Source organism: Bremia lactucae, linkage group LG12 (genome assembly GCF_004359215.1).
Source record: "Bremia lactucae strain SF5 linkage group LG12, whole genome shotgun sequence".
Taxonomy (NCBI): Eukaryota; Oomycota; class Peronosporomycetes; order Peronosporales; family Peronosporaceae; genus Bremia; species Bremia lactucae.
Genome location: NC_090621.1, coordinates 4540597 through 4553510, shown reverse-complemented (window position 1 = coordinate 4553510; position 12914 = coordinate 4540597). Strand labels below are relative to the sequence as shown.

At 48.7% G+C, this 12914-nt stretch overlaps 1 protein-coding gene across 1 annotated transcript; it reads right to left on the bottom strand.

The window, feature by feature from the left end:
• Positions 1 to 10796: 10796 nt before the first annotated feature.
• Positions 10797 to 11341, bottom strand: CCR75_002776 (uncharacterized protein; the record flags this gene model as incomplete). The annotated part of the gene is made up of 2 exons (XM_067960873.1): positions 10797 to 10958; positions 11000 to 11341. 2 exons carry the CDS (start codon positions 11339 to 11341, stop codon positions 10797 to 10799), a joined length of 504 nt encoding a protein of 167 aa, XP_067820903.1.
• Between the last annotated feature and the right edge of the window lie 1573 nt (positions 11342 to 12914).

Below are 12914 nucleotides of genomic sequence, written 5' to 3'. Positions count from 1 at the left end.
GCTACATTCAACCGATGTGTAAACAGTCTGTTGAAAACGGTGCGGAAATTCGCACCGAGTTATTTTGATGACGTCTACGTTCGTAGCAGAGCCATGAACGGATAGTCGAACCTTGAAGTACATCGTACCTACGTCCGAACGGTTCGTACACTTATGCGTAAGCTTAAGTTGTATGCGAAATCTTAAGAAGCGTATATTCGCTCCAAACGAAATACCACTTTATTGGGTGCATCGTGTGTAAATACGATTAACACCCTGATCTGGAAATATCAAGGCAATCACCGACTGGCCTGTGCCAGTCAATGTAAAAGGACTTCGAAAGTTTCTCGGCTTAGCAGCGTGCTTAGATAAGTACTCCCGCAACTATGCTGAAATGACAGTTCATCTTTCTTCTTTCTTGAAAAAAAAAGTGAAGTTTTCATGGAACGCCTATTTTCGGCATAATGTTGAGGATATCAAACAAAGCTTAATGCCATCGCCAATCTTGGCAATGCCGACCAAGACAGACCATTCATGTGGTCTGTGACGCCAGCGATTTTTCAATCGGCTGTGCGCTAATGCAATATGACACAGACGGCGCAGAGTGCGTCGCCTGCTATCAGTCCGTCAGCTTCAACCAGCTGAACGCAATTATGCAGTGCATGACAAAGAAATTCTTGCCATGAAATTTGCAGTGGCTAAGTTTAGGGTCTATCTTTTGAGAGATAGACCTTTTATTGTTTATACGGACCATGCGTCTTTCCGCACGGCTTTAAACAGACCACACCTCTCGCAAAGAATGGTGAGTTGGTTCTCTTTCTTCGCGTAGTATAACTTATCCGTGGTATACAAACCAGGACGTTTTAATGGCGTCAGTGACGCCCTTTCGCGCCGGCCCGATTTTAAGCCGGCTGCGCAAAACAACAGTGAGGATAAGCGCACTGTTGCAATAATCAACAGTGAGCATCAGCCCAATATTGCAAAAATAAGTGTTCCGTCGTCAACATTATTTGACGACATTATAAGAGCCTAATAAGAAGATAAGGCTATCAAAGGGTTGATAAATTACCTTAGAAATCTATCACAACAGTCCTTGAAAGGATTGTCGGAATTGTATCGATCCTTAGCGGATCGATAAACAACACGCAATGGTTTACTCTATTGCACAGCCATTCCTGACGACACACCTCGTGTCGTCATCCCTATCATAATGATTAGCGGTTATGCTTCATGTATGAGTGCCACAATGCACCAATAAGTGAACATCTTGAACGTGAGAAAACTTATCTCACGATAAGCCACAACTTTTTCTAACCACGCCGAATTTGTCTGCAAGTACATACGTGCTTGCGAAGTTTGTCATTGGGTGAAGGCAAATGCTTCATCCCGTGCTCCGTTACAACCTCTGCCTATTCCGGCAGAGTGTTGGCAGTCCGTATCTATGGACTTCGTCTTCGGAATTCCCGCAGACGATCACACGAATAAAGGTATTCTTGCGTTTGTTCACCGTTTCAGCAAGATGGTACATCTTGCTGCAGTCCCGGAGTCGATCCCAGCCAAATGCTGTTTCGTGTATTTGTGACACGATATTTCGACTCCGTGGTTTACCCCGCGTAATCAAGACCCTAGAATCACTGCTGAGTTTTGGCAATCTGTGTTCAAACCTCTTGGAACACATTTGAAAATGGCAACTTATGACCATCCAAAACAGATTGTCAGAAAGAACGTGCAAGGCGTACCCTCGAAAAGATACTTCGCGGATACGTCCACTCTTTTACGAGTTGGAGCGAGTTCTTGCCGATGATAGAATTCGCGATTAATAATTTAGTGCATGCATCTACAAAGCATAAACCGTATTTAATGAACGGCTAGCGACATCCAGAATCCACCTTGTTAAAGAGTGCTTATCATTCGAGGGGGTGGGACTCGCGCGAGCAAAGAACAAACTAGCTCTTGCTCATCCCGCATTGAGTCTACGGTCAATGCGAACGATACCAATATTAATTCGCTCAACATTAAGTCGACAAACTCAGTAATAGCGATAAGGCTTTTGCTGACTTTATAAACGATGCTGAAATACTCAGCATCGAAAACATAATATTAGTGAGAACAATAATGCTGTCAGGAAAGAGGAGAATGACATTCCAGTAGCGGACCGAGCGCACTGACAACAATACAAAACCAAGTCAGCAGGAGAACTCCTGCTAGAGTGGTCCATTTCGTACAGAGATCCATCGCTGATGCGGTGTACCGATAGAGACGGAACTCGGACAAAAAATGGAAGAGCAAATGTTCTTTCATTCTAGGTCAATGATCTAGTCCTAATGTCGACCGTAAACCTACCCAAACATGTAGTGACGAATGTGGGCTGTAATAAATTACTGCCCAAGGATATCGGCCCGTTTCGTGTACTAAATCGCTAAGGCGATGCGTACACGATCGAGCTGCCTCATAGGATGCGTACGCATCCTAATTTTTATGTCGTGCGTCTCCGCCCGTACCATCGACACGAGGCTTCTACCGATTCCGAATGAAACCGGCACGGTCTAACGCATCCGCCATAGCCTGATTGTCCCGAGCCAAAGCATGATAGTCTCAGGACAGAGTCTTATTTTCACGACCCAAATCTTCCACTACATCCTCCAAGGATGACATCTTTTGACGAGCTTTAATCTGCTCGTTTCGAAGGGACTGATGTATCCATCTATTCGCCAGTTGATCAGCCGCAACTTGTGCACGGTTTTGCAGCTGGTCACAAGAAACAACGTCGATCGTTTTTGCTAACTCGCGACGACAGAATCGTTCGTACTTAACGTCCTCACACAAATACCGGAGGACGTGATCCATGTCACGGTGATGGCTCGGGTTCGGTGAATGAGGCAAAATCGATTTTCAGCCTCGACATCCTTTGACGGATTCGAGTGGTATGAAGCTTTCCTAGTTGAACGCTTCTTTTATCACCGAGGGGTAAAGGGATTCGAATAACAGAATTCGATAGCGACCGCTGGTCCTACTAGACCAATGAGTTAAGTTGCTCTTAGAGGGCATCCAGGGCTTCTTTTCGGGAGCGAAACGCAAAGCATTGCGGTCCCTCTCCAGTTGGTTCATGTGTCTCCGGGGGCGTTCACCTTTCCCCTGTGAGGCCAACAAAAATTTTGCTTCAATTTCTGCATTATTATGTTTACGCATCATTCAAAGCTTATCGACCCTCAAAGTGATCATCAGAATCACTCCGTCTCTGGTGATGCGGCGCTCCGTAGCTGATGGCGGTAGACGAGCATCATTTAATGAATTATTAATTAAAAGTGGGGTGCCGTTAACCAAAATGGGATGCCGTTAATATTTCCCTTAATATTTCCACTTGCGATCAAAATGTAAAGGTCTACTTCGCACTAAAAATGGACGCACATCGCACATCGATCTTCCTCTTCATCGTCGTCAGTCACCTGGCGACTCAGCGCGGTCCGAGGATCGTAGTCGGGATGTCGTGACAGAGCGTCAGCAAGAATATTGGTCTTGCCTGGTTTGTAGTGCACGACGAAGCTGTTTTCGGAAAAAAATGGTAGCCACCGTGATTCCGTTTAGACAAGGGCGAAGTCTTCATCGCTGTGCACAGCGATGCATGATCGGTGCACAAAGTAAATGTGCGCTCCTCAAGCAAGTGCACACGGAACTTGATGAGTGCGTAGCGCACTGTTAATAACTCCTTATTATGAACTGGATAGTCTAGCTTCGCCGACTTCATCTGTCGTGACTGATAAATCACGACTCGTTCAGGGCCCTCATCACAAATTGCATGATGGCACAACCAATTGCGAAGTCACATGCATCGCATACCACCTGGAATGGCGTCCGGAAGGACCAATAATGGTGTCGAAGCCAGGCTCTTCTTCACTGCATTGAAGGCCGCTTGATGCTCGAAACACTATGACCACGTGGCGCCTTTCTTTGAAAGTGACGACAAAGGTTGTATATAGAACTGGCATAATCCTTCGTATACTTATGCAAGTAATTGACCAAGCCGAGCCACTGAAGCAACTCCGTAGGTTTCTCGGGCGTGGGCCGGGATAATATTTACGACACCTTCTCTGGAGCTCCCGACTTACTCACGTAGGAAGCCGAGCGCCGGAATTTCCGGTGCATAAACTACACACTTCTTGCCATCGCATACAACTTGTTGTCTCGCATGACTTGAAACACCTGTTTCAAGTGTCGAAGATGAACTTGGACATCGTTGAGTTGTTATCAGCGCGACTGTGAGCAGAAATGCCATCAAAGTAACTAGGAGTGAAGTCATTAAGTGGTCTCAACACCACTTGAGACACCATGCGATTGAAAGTGGCCGGTGTATCTTCCAACCCTTGTAAAATCTAGCCATTCCCATAGCGTGCCACTCGGGGTTCTCAACGCTGTGAGTGGTATGTAAGCCATCGTTTTGATCGATGGCACTGACAATGACGCTTTCTGAAATGGACTTTAAAACCATGTCCTTCTGGGAGAAGGAGTTTGCGCAGGAATAGTGGCATCAGTTACTTATTAAACGCATGTACTATCCACCAGCTCCCGTAGCCTTCATAACGCAGAAATTTGGACTCGAATGTGGATAAATACTCTCGCGCACATGACCCGCTTGCGGCGGCCTTCGAAGAATCTGTCAATAGCCTCGACTTTATCTCGATCCAACGGCCACTGCCGTGTCACGCAATACTTCGAACTTGGCACGAGATCAATTTCGTGGTAACCCTGTCGAAGAGAGGGTTACCAGTCTCCCATGACTGTGACACAAATCGTTCTTCACGCGCTTTCTTTGGATCGGCATTTCAAAGGACGCTTTATTTGCTCATCGTTTGTCGCGGCAACCACCTTGTTGGTAATCAACATACCTGTTCCACAGTGCCTCCCTTAAGGTCACGTAGGAAATGCTTCCAGGAGAGACCTGGAAGGCGTGTAATCGAGGGCGCGTCACGAGGTGGACTCGCGACTTCAATGTATTGGCGTCTTTATGATTCCCTTCCACGTAAGCGATAGCGTGGACATATTCCGACGCTGAATCGTTGACGTTTGCGTCCCCGTTGTGCTTTAAGTCGAAACTCGAAGCTGGCGAATTGCAGCCAGGTGATAAATTCTCTAGGTACTGAATATCCTCATCATGACGCTGCAAACACGTGGCGGGAGTCATCCATGCTCGACCGTCGACACTTGGTGTGGGAGATCCTGCTCGGTCGCTGTAAACCCATGTGAACCTTGGGTCGACCACAGTGAGTGACGATGAGAAACCCGGTTCGACCTTCATTTTCTCGCGCGGGTCCACGTCGCACTTGTGTGGGAGCCCCTGCTCGACCGCAAATTGCCAATGTGGAAACCTTGGTTCGACCAAAGTGGGCGATGATGAGAGCTTCGGTTCGACCAACATCTTCCCGCGAGGGAACTCCCGTACGTTCACATTGTACTCGTGTGGGAGCCCGCCTTGTTGACGCGCGGGAGCCCCTACTCGACCGCGTCGTCCTCTTGCTGGAACCACTGCTCACCCGCATCGTTTACCTTGCTGTGAAGCGAAGAGTCTCTGTCACTTGTGTCCAGAGGAGAGGACAAACAGTACAGAAAGGACCATCGCTCGCTCTGTACACCACAGGCGTCGTGGAAAAATGACTCACGACTGTGACGTTGGGTCAGTCATTTGGGGATGACTAGAGATGGGTAAACACTTCACTGACGTCGAACTTGCGTCGACGTCTCACTGATCTGGCTGGCCAGTCGATCTAGGGCTTATAACGTGCCAACCATGGCATGCACAGGATGCAATCGAATGCATAGTTCATCGCGATAGCCATGAAATCATCATTACTGCGAAAACCGTCATTGGGCGCGTGAAAAATGACGACGGCAGCGCAGCAATGTGTTAACGGCGATTCGTCGACGACAAATGTAAACGGCAATGACCCTTCGTGCCGCGATACAAGATGTGGTTTCCCGTTTGCCACCTTGACGATGAGGACCGAATGGGGAGATACATCATCGATAAACAAGTTTCACAAAATATTTTTTTCGTCGCTCCTGAATCCAGGAGAGCTGGTGATATGTAAATTGACAATAATCAGACGTGAATTACCAGTCGCAGTGGTGGCATTTAACTGTGCACAGCACAGGAGGGCTGAAAGGTCGGGCCGCCACCGCGGGACTCGACGTCCGTTCCACCCAGTAGGGCGCCCTGCACCTACTGGTCCGACCATTTTTAGACGTGCGGCCGGGGCAGCGCTTTCATGATGGACGCCCCCCCCCACATCTAATAGATCCTAAGCCTGGTTTGCAACGCAGTCCGGTGGGTGTACGGGGCTTGTCACGTGCGGTGATGGCTCTCAAAGTTGTCTGGCTATGGCTCCTTGATATAACATCAGACGGATTCCTTGTATTTTCGTATCGGGTCTGCAGCACTCTCGCTTCGCAACAACGCGTATTTGTCTCATCCTGGTCTTCCTAAATTCATGCACGCTGCCTGAGATGGTGACGTCTGCTTGATGGAACGTCACGCGGTTACGTTGCAATTACGAGCTGGTGATATATATGCTGCTCAGGATGTGCCATATGCGTTTCCAAACGGTCGTATTATGCGGCCACATCGTCTGAGAGATGTCGCGCTAGAGCTTGGACCGCCGTGAGTACTCCTAATGCGCGTCTGTTTGTACTGTTGCTAAGAAGTACTGAAGCCGTCCAAACTCCCAGCGTTCTTCTGTCCAATGGCAGATGAGCTTCTGCCAGCAGACTTGCGCGCACGGGCATCTCCAGCAGATATGTTCCAGTGTTTCTTCTACCCCTTGGCAGCATTGGAGCTTGCAGCGACTGTTATCTTGCTCTCAGTCTGAATGAAAGAGATTTGGTTGCCGCACTGCTACTCGATAAACACCCAGACTTCGTATGCGGTGAGCTCAATCCCATCAGCCCATAAAATGGGTAGGCGTCTGCTGTAAAGCTGCTGTCTGCCACGCACTCCCCTCCACTGAGTCGTGAGCGTCTCCAGAGCTCGTGTCAATTCCCTGTCCTAACCTGTGTATGAATAAACGGTTATTTGTTCAGGGACATCAGCACGTGCTCGTTCGCGATAGTGTCGGACACGCTCCATTGAAACCCGTGGATGAGCGGATTTGCGTAAAATACGACGCCTCCTGCATTATTACTCTAGTGGAGCTGCTGCCAATCGGCAGCCGTACGCTGCTATTCTATGCTGCTTGCCGCAATGCTCCAATGAATTCCATCGCCGTCTTGCTCTAAGGCGATGACGCTCTGCTGACCTTGGTTTAGGCTAACCCTGATGCCGCTGGCGCAGCCAGTCGTGGCGTATTCCCATGTATAATCCTGTCTCAATTCCGGGGTATGCGCAGGAACAGGTCTTTTCGAACTTAAAGCGCCTGACCAACATCTAAGCTCGGTGCGCTTTCCAAAATCGTGAGGCCCCAACATCTCAGCTTGGCTTGTTGGTGCGTTGTAGCGCCTACAGTCGGAATGACGAAGGATCGTTCGATCCTTAATCCGCTGCAGTTGTAGTTCCAAAACTATAGAGCAGGGCTGAATCTTGGCATTCTGCCTTGACGTCAAAACGTTTCCCTGTTGGTCCACAATCCAGGGCTGTCGGCCCAGGAGTACGCGAGCCAGAATGCTTCCTCTTATGACATTATTGCCCTAAATGCATGAAAAAGTTGTCCAGAGAGCTCCAAAACCCATTCCTCTTCTGTCGTCCAGCTGATAGCCTCCGTTGCCAGGCGTTCAAGCTCTGTTATGTACTGCTGCTGCCTATCCTCAGGATTCGGTAGTGTTGGTAACAGCAGAGGCCCGATCAACTGCTAAAGAGTGTTTTCGGGGTCATGCGATCCTTGGAGAGCTGACGTCCTCTCTGTTAGCGCGGAGATAACCTCGGAAAGCCCATGCCTGGTAGGCAAGAAATAGGTGTCGTTGCGTTGGGTGAGCCAGAGTATGGCGTGTTTTACTCGCTGTGTCTTGTATGCAATGAAGAAGGAGGCCAGGCCGACTTCTCCCGCTTTATTGGGCGTGTACAAAAGGGCAGGATTGATCTTAAATAAAGACTGGCCTCCGTGCTGGTGGAGTGATGTTACAAAATTTGGTTCGGAAAATTTATTAGCTGTTGCTGTGCCCATGGTGGCATCTCAAAGACAGCAGCAGTGAGGAAAATGGCAGCCAGCAAGATCACGTTGAGAATCAATACTCTGTTCTTGATGCTAGTTGCAAGCCGAGTCGCTGTCGCCAGTTGCCGTTGAACGTTGCGGACACACGCAGCTGAGTTTGTCGTGGTGAGATCCCTGTTCTAACTGCATTGCCCAAGTACCTCACCGTACCCCATGCCGTAACACCGGTATCCATAATGATCCTCCATGACCACGGCAGTATTTAAAGCGATAATTTTACTTTTTGTCGGTTGCACCTTCAAGCCTCACATTCGTTCGACTTTTTCCACCATGTCCGAAACTCTGGGTAGATGTTGCGCCTCTAGCAAAAACACCGTCAAGTCGTCTACGAAAGCTGATAACTGATGTTCCTCACTCCTACCTTCTGGCACCTGCAGACCAATGATCTCAATTTCTTGTTGAATTGCTAACGCAAGTATTTCTGCCGCGACGAGAAAGAGCAACAGAGCCAGCGAGCAACCCTGCCGTATTCCATAAACCACCTCCTGTGGTTATGAAAGTTCCCCGTTAACCACGAATTGGGGCGTGATACGTCGTGAAGTTTCCGGATCATCTCCGTACATTTCGGAGAAAATATAAACCGCACGAGTGCCAAGAGCAAGAACTCCCGTGCGACCGCGAGATAAGCTTTGCGAGAGTCGAGCAGGAGGATGGCCCGCCTGCATGTGGCTGTTAGATCCGGTTCAGCCTTGGCTGTCGCCAGTACAGCTTAGCATCATCATCAAAATTTATAGCATCTGCTGACTATTAATGAAGTCCTGCTGCAACAGCCCAATCGCTCTCCCCAGTGCTCGCTGTGCTCGCGTCGCAATTATTTTCGTGTAAACCTTGTATCCAGTTTGGAGGAGTGCGATTGATGGATAGTCCATAGCGTCTTTCGAATCGCCCTTTTTAGTGGGATGATCAACCCCTGCAGGAAAGACTTGGGCGGCTCTCCACCTGCAAGTAGTTCGTTTCCTATAGCGACCATTGCTGGGACCATAACTGCTTGGGTATCCGTAAAAATCATTATTGTGTCAATCCGGACCTGCCGCCTTGTGCCTTTTTACTGCATTTATGGCCTCAATCACCTCGTCCGGAGCTATCTCGTGGAGGAGAAGCACGTTAAGTGCTGTTGAAAGGCGTCTGTTGGCCGGTATCTGGACAAATTGGTCGAACTCAGTCACCATGTGCGCCTATGGCGTGGTGTGATGTACGACGCCTAAAATCGGCATTCATTCCGACGCAAATCTATTCTCTAGCGGCTTCTCTCGCCAGGAAGGTGCACCGTTTGCCTAAAATGTATATATTAGTAATTGTCTAATCCGTCTCTCAGTTAGAAACGCGCTTGAAGGTCCACCGAAACTGCTCCGTCGTTCTCTCAAGCCATTGCCCCAAACGAGCTAAGTGTTCCTCTCGCCTCTTCTACCGTGACCTCCAATGACTCGCTCTCATCAATATGTGCGCCCTATTCCGCGCGTGAATACTGTGAATTACTGCATTTCGACGCTGCGCTCCCGTTTCTCTACTCGCTTGATACATGCCATGCCGTATTATCCCATGTTGCCACCGTCCCCGCCTAACTCGCCTCTGCTGATTGAAGCTCGGCAAGCAGCTCAGCTAGCAGCCGCGTGGGCTGCGCTGTCTTGATGGGACACACCATTGGGCCCTTCCTTCTCTAGGATTGTCTGGCCGATACGTTTGGTCTTAAACGTAGTTTTACGCTTTGGTGGTCGGATGGGACTCGCGGTTCTTCTATCGATATCAACTGCACTTGAGTCGCTCAGGATCGGGGCACGTAGAATTGGTCGATTCGACTTGCCGAGTCGGGTTCCCAGCATGTTGAAAAATCCGTCGGACTTATGTCCGCGTCGTCATCCTCCACTGGGCTCATGAGCGTTCGTGCATTCTCCAAGTTAAGCAGTTAAACGAGGGCTTGGAGCGCCGCTCTCTCCGGTCTTCCACTTGACCCTCCAGCGGTTTAAAGTCGGGCTTTGCACTGATAAAATCTTCTGCCAAAATAATGTATTTCTGCTGCCACGGCCACTGCTATAAATCATTAAAAAAACTCTTCTTTGACTTTCTGCCGGTATGGTGCGTAGATATTTACTACCCGAAAATCGCCAAAGTCGACCGCGATGACCCTATTCGTCCAGTGCTTCGGTCTTAGGGCTGGACCGAGTCTGCCGTGGCTGGTGCCAGTAGAATTGCTGCCCCGCCCGTTTTGCTCTCGTCCACACTCCAATAGGACATACGCCGGTCCTTCGGAATGATTGTGCCTTTCCCATAATCGCGCCTAGGTAGCCTCAAGGAAGGCTGTCTCTTCTTCACTGCTTACATGCGTATCGTGCACCAGCCAGGCCGGCGAACGTTCTGCTTCGGGTTAGCCTTCAAGCTGATAGCCATGTCGCTCGCGTCCCTTCCCTGAAGCCTCAAAGGGTTTAGATTTATATCTGCCTGCCACCCTCCGTGCATCGCTTAACCTGTGTCCCCTTCCATGGTCGGTGTACGAGCTGCACATGTCTATGATGGCCGTATGCAAGCCCTGTAGCTCTGCTGCTGTATCGTTGCTAAGTCACGTCTGTCTGCGCCTGCCTGTCCCCAACGGTGAATGCGCTGCGCCCCGCCGTGCTAGAATGCCGATTAGAAGAAGTGCGCCACTGCAAACCACTCTACCGTGTTTGCCGTTGTTGCATACGCTTCGCGATAGGTGTTAACCGTTTTCAACGCTTCCTGATGTTGCAGGAGGCGAACAAGCACACCGTGTTCTTCACTGTCCTTTTGCCCGGTAAGTACTCGAATCTCCTTCTCGTAGACGACCGCGCAAAAAATGTGGTGTGCTAAACGTAGTTTGTTGTCCGCATCACATAGTTTAAGGAGTGTATTATCACCGTAGCCGCAGTTGCGCAGCCGTTTCCTGTCATCATTGTTGCCAATGAGTATGGTAAACTATGCGGGGCTGGGCGTGGCAACTTGTCATCCCAGTCGTCCAGCCAATTCTGCAATGTTTTATCATTTGTTATGCCGCGGTAAGCTGCCGAACGGTCTTGTAACCATATTCGCTCCAGGCAGCCGTTCATGCTTGTAGCACCGTGTCGCTCAGCGACCCCAATAGCTCTTCCGGAAATAGAAACTTCTGCACCATGAGAATTAAATTCGTCGGCTGCCGCTGTGCCGCCTGCATCCATGCCTCGGTGCTACTTTGTTTCTAGCGGGAACGCTGCTCGCGCGGAAGCCGGCCAGGATTACCCTTGCTTCTCCCAGAGGTCTGGCCGTGAGTCTCGTGTATCGAGAAGCTCAGCATGTAGTGCAGGTAAATTTGTGTCCTGCTGGCTGTCGCCCTGTCTGGCAACTTCTGCTTCAATTTGGTCCGCATGATTTGCCGGATCTGTTCCACTTCTGCTGGCGTGGTCGAGTGTAGTCGCTTCTGACTGATCGGAGAGTTGCTGTGAGCTCGTGTTTGGGGTAATATAGCGAGCTGAGAGCTTTGCATGCTGGGTGGTGAAGCAAAGACAAGACGACGTTCCTTTCAAGGCATTGGCACCAGCTGGTGCTCCTGAGCTGTTTGCTTCTCCAGCTCAGCCACTGCTTGCCATTGTAGCTTTAACTCACGTGATAATTAAATAGACTCGAACATTCATCCGGTGTCCGTGCTGTTGAAGTCATTTATGTCCATCTGAAGTATATGGTCTCTCTCCTCTTCTGAGAGCTGAGATGAGAGTTCATAAAAAATGCTGAAAGTACGGCATACCTAGCCTATTTAGCATCGTCGAAAGTTATGCTCATCTGCCGATGCACCTTTGGGAAATAGGCCTGCATGCCAGGCGATCTAGGTAGTAATATTTATGTAATGGGACAACCCGTTAAATACAATGCATGCCGATGCTTCGATATTATGTTTGGCTGTTTCGTACTAGATCCTTCTCAATTTGCAATGGAGCACACATCGGCTGGTAAACCTTTGTTGTGGTACACTTTCTTTATGAATAAATTACCCCTTTATCCTACTTTAAAATTATTAATTTGTAAAATCCCATTAACAAATGTGGTCGCCGCCAGATATAAACCTGGCGGCGAAATCTATGTTAAATTAGCTAGGTTTTGGTTCTTAGATCTAAATATTTTAATAAAGTTCAGCTCTTCTTTTATCTTAAAGCGTTAGCTGTTTTCCTAAGGCTTGCGCATTGAACTGTGAGAGACAGAAGCCTTTCTAAGGTACATACTCTCGGGCACTAGTTACCACTTGGTTCTACGAACCCCTGAATCCCTAGAACTTGGATTCATTAAGATTTAATAGCTTGTACGACTCCCTGGATCGTTAAACCCATTAATTCTATAGAGCTAAGAGACCATTTAAGTCTGAAAGTCTTCCTCTGATTTTAGGAGCGAGGTAGCTCCGCTACACCTGGTAGCACTCGTAGTCAATCTCCACCTGAGTCTTTATAAGACTAAGCCTTCACAGAAATGAAGACATTTTTAGTACTTTTAGAGGCGCAACGCACAGCGTATGACAAGCTCAAAACTTGGTTTGGGCTTGAACATATATATTCATTATGTCCCAAGGACCAGAGGTTCTGCATGCAAGGCTGAATCCTCCCTGATCGGACAGGTTCAAGAACATCTTGCGGCATCTATGCCGACTCAGTACATCTCGGTACCTGATTTAGAGCCTAAGGCTTGCACTCTAGCTGTCAATGTAAAGACATTTGATGGAATTGAGGGAGAAAACATCCTTTTTGGAGTAAGCAGATGGAGATATCC